The sequence below is a fragment of the Herpailurus yagouaroundi genome, unplaced genomic scaffold (genome assembly GCF_014898765.1).
Source record: "Herpailurus yagouaroundi ecotype Mexico unplaced genomic scaffold, PumYag 207, whole genome shotgun sequence".
Taxonomy (NCBI): Eukaryota; Metazoa; Chordata; class Mammalia; order Carnivora; family Felidae; genus Herpailurus; species Herpailurus yagouaroundi.
This window is the reverse complement of record NW_024412438.1, coordinates 1,456,514-1,462,832: the sequence shown is the minus strand read 5'-3', so window position 1 is coordinate 1,462,832 and position 6,319 is coordinate 1,456,514. Positions and strand designations below refer to the sequence as shown.

General features: G+C 53.7%; 1 protein-coding gene across 1 annotated transcript in view; it reads left to right on the top strand.

Annotated features, from left to right (window-relative positions):
* Nucleotides 1–6,251: 6,251 nt before the first annotated feature.
* The window catches only part of APCS (amyloid P component, serum), an 824-nt gene continuing 756 nt past the window's right edge, over nucleotides 6,252–6,319 (top strand). Inside the window, 1 exon segment of the mRNA XM_040452480.1 lies at nucleotides 6,252–6,310. Coding sequence (XP_040308414.1) covers nucleotides 6,252–6,310 — 59 coding nt within the window.

The window sequence follows — 6,319 nt, the reverse complement described above, 5'->3', positions numbered from 1 at the left end:
CCCCCCCCCCCCCCCTGCCCGTCCCTGGAGGAACATGCATCCTGAGCCGAAGTCCTAGCTTCTGCCTTCTTCCTAAGGCGTGAAAGCAGGATTCATGCCGAAAGTAGTTCGCGGCATAGTTTTTTATCTGATCTGCTCGTGAGATGTAAAATGTTTGTAAGCAGGGAGGGAAAAATGGCCAGGACTAAAGGAGTCCATCCATAAAGAAAGGCTTTTGTCCACAGCTCTCTACATGGTACCCTTGACCTCCAGGAACCTCTGCCTGTAAACAGGGGCCAACAGGAGAGCGGTGTTGATGTCGGTCTCTGGGAGATGGTGTATTTTCTATTGAATTCACCAGCTTGGGCTTGTGGTCGGCAAGAGACGCGCCATCCTGGATGTGACCCCAGTGAGGTAACAGGCACACGTGGCCTACAGAGGTGGCAATCGTCAACATGGGGGAGGCCAGGAGCACACTGGTGCAGGAAACGTAAACCAAGCCCGAGCGTGCCTTAACACACGCGTGGGGAATAAAAAATCTTTGACTTCATGCCCAGCAGTGTCCGTGCAGGAACATCATCACGTGGCCGGAAGGAGATCACAGAAGAAATGGGCCACCACAGGGTCACCAAAGGACAAGTGGCACATGGATGCCATCTGGACACAAAGCTGTGACCGGGCCAATACAGAAGGCCTCACCAGCCAGCTGGGCACCCACCTTCCTGTTCATCAAGACTGTCCCCAGGCCCCACGCCAAGCCGAGGGAGCAGCCTAGACTCGAGAGAGACAGGCCCGGCCAGCTGGGCTGACTGGGGAGAAGTGTGGACCAGGCCCAGACCCCGAGGCATCTCGGGCTCAGACAGCTTCAGACTGGAGGCAGACAGGCCGCCCAGCCCCGGCCCCCATTCGGCATCAAGAGAACAAAGCAAATTGCCTTTTTGAGGTCGGCAGTGGGGTGGGGGGAAAGACCGTACCTAGGGATTTTCAGATGAAAATGGGGGGTCAGGAAAACAGAGAACAAGACGACCGGCTGGTTCTAAGATACTAGACCAGAGGGCCCTGTGGAATGATGACCAGCATGTACAGTGTCTACACCGGCCAGCACGCTCTGGAAGCGGCCTGCAACGCAGGGGGAGCCGAAGTCAGCAGTGCCCGCCGGAGACGGACGGGCGCTCGCCACGCTGGCGATGCCCCGCAGGACGAGCCGCCAACTTCCCTAAGGCCTCGCCCCTAGGTTCTGTGGTTTGAGGGATAGGAATGAGATGGCTCGAGTGAGAAAATTCTTGCTCTGACCTGGATCTGGGTGGTGGGCAGAAACGGGGTCGGGGCAGACGAGAGGGCAAGAGCGAGGCACGGCGGCCCCAGCCAAGGCCTCTTCCCACCGCCCGAGCGAGGAGCCTCCCGGGCTTCGTCCCCGCGGGCGCTCGGCCTCCGAAGCCAGGGAGCACATTCCGGCACAGAGAAGGAACCTCCTCTCAACGCTCAGCACCCTTACCCCGCGTCCCCGCCGCCGTATTTGCTCTTCTGTTTCCATCTCCTCCCCCAGATGCCACTTCAGTAAACCCGGTGACATCCTGGAGGAGGCGGCTTTCGGGTGCAACTCTGAATTCCAAGGTGAGATTTCACGGAGGTCGTGGGGTCCAGGTAGAGGACCGAACCCGAAAGGTGACACAGTGGTCAGGGATCGTCTTTTACAGACGAACCCGGAAACTGGGAACAGAGTGAGATCAAGGACAGACGCCGTGGTGCCCAGGCTCCTGGACAGAGGTGCACTTGGGACCCTGCCAGCGTGGGGAAGGGGACGAGGCGCCAGCCGGCAGCCTGCAGTGTGGCACTTAGAGTCTGAAATAGCTGCTGGATAGAAAGGTCAGTCGTGATCTCAGGTGGACACGGATTTTTCTCTGTTGTTGGGGGAAAATGTTACAGGGTGGGAAGCAGAGAAACAAAGGCTTCTGTCAAGAAGAGAATCTAAAACCTGTAGAGAAAAACACGCTGGCTCCCGAGTCCCTACAGCAATCCTGCTTCTTTCCTTCGGTTACTTTCCAGAATGACGGATCCTCGGGAGGGACACTCCCTTCCTTCTTCTCCATCGTCCCCCGCGACTCGGTTTCTGCCACGCTCCCTTTAAGGAAACTGCTCTTCCAAAGGTCACCGAGGAAGGTTTTATTGCTAAATCCAGCGTCCTTTCCACTCCGATCTGGCTGATGCTCTCACTGCCACAGGACACCGCCTGCCGGTTCCTCCCACAAACACGCTAACTCGGTTTCCATGACAGTATACGCGCTACCCTTCTCTCTGCCAAGCACGGTCACCTCCCTCCTCTTCCCTTGCCTCCAACCCCATGAATGCGAGTGTTCCCTCGAGACGGGGCTGGGCCCCCCGACATTTCATTGCCTCCCCACCGGAGGAGAGAATCCGTTTGTTTCCATGTATTAGAGGTCGACTCCTCTGAAACTTGCAAGGTTTTTTTTTTTTGTATTTTTATTTATTTGTTTTTAAATTCAAGTTAGCGAACCTACCATGTATTGTCGGTGTCAGGAGTAGACCCCAGTGATTCATCACCTACCTAGAACCCCCAGTGCTCATCCCCCCAAGCGCCCTCCTTAATGCCCATCACCCATCTAGCCCATGCCCCCACCCACCTCCCCTCCAGCAACCCTCAGTTTCTTCTCTGTACTTCTGGTTTGCCTCCCTGTTTTTATCTTTTTCCTTCCCTTCCCCTATGTTCATCTGCGAAGCTTGTATTTTTAATCCCAAGTGGCATACATATATCACAGATGCGCCGCTGGCCTTTCCTAGGTGTAAATCCTATTATCATCTCAAATTCAGCATCGGGGTGACTAGACTTCCCCCCACCTCCTCCGAAGAAGCTCCTTCCTTCCTCTCAACTCTGCAGCATAAGCACCACAGTTTCCCAAACCACACACAATCGTTAACTTTGGAGAAAAATCTGATTCCACGTTCTGTGTATCTGTCAAAAAAAAAAAAAAAACCTCACCTGTGCCTGGCTGGCACGGTCAGCGGAGTGTACGACTCTTGATCTCCTGGGTTGTGGGTTCGAACCCCACGTCGGGCATAGAGATTCCTTAAAAAATTAAAATCTTTAAAAAAAATCCTTGTCCTTCTCCTCTTACCATAAGACGCTGCCATCAGTCTAAGATTACGTGCCTTTGACTTCCACAACCGCCTATGAGACTAATGCTCCGTCTTAATGTCTCCATGGTCTTTCCGTTGCTTACAAATAAATGCTTTTAGGTTTCCTCACAGCCAACAGAACACATAGCAAATAATCCTTTATTAGCCCCAAAATGCTGGTCTAGCTCCTGTTCCGCTTCAGTCTCTCCCTATCCGGTCTGTCCCAATGGTTACCGTGACCTAAGGTCTTCTGTTAACACCCAAAGCCTTGGAAAGGGTTTCAAGCCTTCAGGCAGTGTTCCATTCTCACACCTCTGCCTTTCTCCAGTTCTGAGTTCATGCCACGCCCTTTCCTGGCACTGCCCTCTTCCCCCCGTGCCCCCTTAGGCAAACTTTACTGCCTGCCAACTGATGTAACCAAAAAAGCTGACCTGAGGCACATCGGTGGCCCCACTCCTACTCAACATCCACATAGAGCCATCTTGCCTCCCCGACCCTCAACCCTTCCAGAGCCACCCAGATGGGAACCGCCACCTCGGCCCTGAACATCCGCTGGCAGGGAGGCACCAGGAGCCTCTCGGCCACCACGGGGATGGTTCACTTGGAGAACTCCACCCAGTTCTGAAGACCCAGGATTCGGTTTTCCTGTATTCTGACATCAGAGCCTTCCTCTCTGCACCTGGAAGGATCCCACGTCCAATTTGAGGACTCCTGAAGCTCCGACTTTTCTCTGCCAAGGGCTAAGAAACATATTCCAGAGAAGGAAACCAAAAAAGAGACTCGGCCTCCCCACCCCCACCTTTTCCCATTTACTGGGAGACCTCCTTTCCCAGCCGGGCCAGCCTGTGTCTGAACATGGTGTATAACCTCGGCACTTGGCCCTAACGGCAGTATAAACTCCATTACCTCTGACCTCCCCAGGACCACTCACCCCCCAGGCCAGCTCCACACCGTCATGCCCCAGAGAGAAGATTCTCTCCCACATTGATCTCCAAGCCACTTGTGATGAATGGAATGACCGTTCATGACGGACACTAGGAGAGGTCGGTGAGCCCTGTGTTCTTCTCAACTTCTATGGGACTCATGAGCATCGGGGAAGGGGAACCACACGGCACCGGGGCTCCTGGTAGAGGTTACTTCTGGCATCACCTGCTCCCACCACTCAACTGGATTCTCCTTTTTACTGCTGCTGTTTCACGTAAAGAGCCCTCACCCTGTTTGAATCCTTTGAAGCCACAAATATACACCAGGCTCTTTTCATGTGCAAGAGTAATTAAATCAAATGGGTCCCCTAAAAATGAGTAAGCCCTCGTGCTCGGCTTCAATGAGGAGAGGATGACAGGTAAATACACTCTTTATCCGTAATAGGAGACAGACAACGGTAATGTCCATTAAAGGACTGGAAATAAGAGCCTCCAGACGCCGCTGTGCACTCTGTGCATATTATTTTATCTCATTTAGCCTCACAAAAACACGGAGGTGTTTTTCAGAAAAGGAAACCAAGGCTCACAGAGCCCTAGTGACTCCCAATAGTCAACCACTAGTAGATTCTATTCATGTCTTCGATCTCCACCTCATGGGAGTCAAAGGTGAAAATAACGCCTAATTGAGACATCAGGACAGCCTTTTGAGATTGTGGAGAATGTCAGAATCGTGTAAAACAGACGGATAAGGCAGAACGGAGGCAAGGACCAGGAAGAATGCAGTCAGGGGAGCCGAGCACAAGAAACAGCAAGGGGAGGAGGGGAGGATTTGACGGGGAGGTTGGAGCAGAACGTGGATGGCACTGGCTTCCGAGCTGAAGGACCTGTTAATTCAGTTAATTCAGAGGCCACAAGGTGGGGGCACCTGGGTGTGGCTCAGCCGGTTAAGTGGCCGATGGCGGCTCAGCTCATGATCTCACGGTTCATGAGTTCGAGCCCCACATCAGGCTCTGTGCTGTCACCATGGAGCCCGCTTCAGATCCTCTGTCCCCAACCTGTGCGCGCGCTCTCCCTCCCTCCCCCCCCCCATCTAAAATAAGCAAACATTAAAGAAAAAAGAAAGCAATAAGGTGTATAATCCCAACTCCATCAGGGGCTCTTACTATGCAACAAGCCAGGTAAGGCTTTACAACCTGGGATCTAGCCTAGGAAAAGTCAGAGAGTGGGAAATGCCGAGACGTAGGAAGATAACCTGAATGACGGTTAAGAGAATTCTTGGCATTTTTAGTAATAGCAGAGGGAATGGAGACAGAGGTCACACTGACATTGTGCCACGGTAGGTCACCACTGAATCCCCAGCACCTAGTGTCGTGCGTGGGAATTCATGAATAAACGCAAGTAACTCACGAATCAGGCTCTCACCAAAACTTAACATAAATACACTCTCCATGCCAGGGACTCGAGGAAGAAAACGGAGGGCTGTGCAAACGTCTCTGCAGACAGTGGACAGATTGCCAGGAAAGTCAGTCCTAAAGAGCAATGAGAAAATCCAGCAGAAGGAAACAACCACCACACTAAGAGGAAAGTAATAATGAAAATGTCAGCTTCGGGGAGACAAAGTGCACCCTCCAGTTCTCTTGTCCCTGACCGAGGGCACAGACCATGTTGCTCAGTATTGAACTGATCAAAGGTGAAGGGACCCTTCTGGATCTGCAGAAAGTAGGATCCCAGGATATCAGGTAAACAGAAGTCCACTTTACAGACGTATGGAAAGAGGCCTCGCACGCAAAGCCGGGGAGGCCAGAGCTCAGGAGGTCTCAGCAGAGGCTCCTAAAGAGAACAGGGGTGAGCCCCCCACCTCCATGGGCTGACTGGGCCCCTCCTCCCGCCCCCGGCTCCACCTCCCGCCCCTCCCTGCCAGGAACCAGGTCACAGGGGGCGGGGCTCCCCAGCAGCCCCCGTACCTAATAAATAGCCCCGGTGATTTCCCAGCAGGGGCCCAACCCTCCTTCCATCAGGGGCTCTGACTGTTGATCCTGGGGACAGGCTGGAAAATCCCCCAAGCCCCGTCCTACGTCCTACCGCCGCATATAAACCCCGAGGAGCCTCAGGCCTAAGAGGTGAGCCTCAGAAGCTGGGGGGTGGGGTACAAGCACGGTGCCTTCTGTACCCTCAGCCCAGTCACTCTGCTGCTGGCACAGCCCCAGGCCGAGCATGGACAAGCTGCTGCTTTGGGTCTCTGCCCTGGCCAACCTCCTGGGAGTCTTTGCTCAGACAGGTAC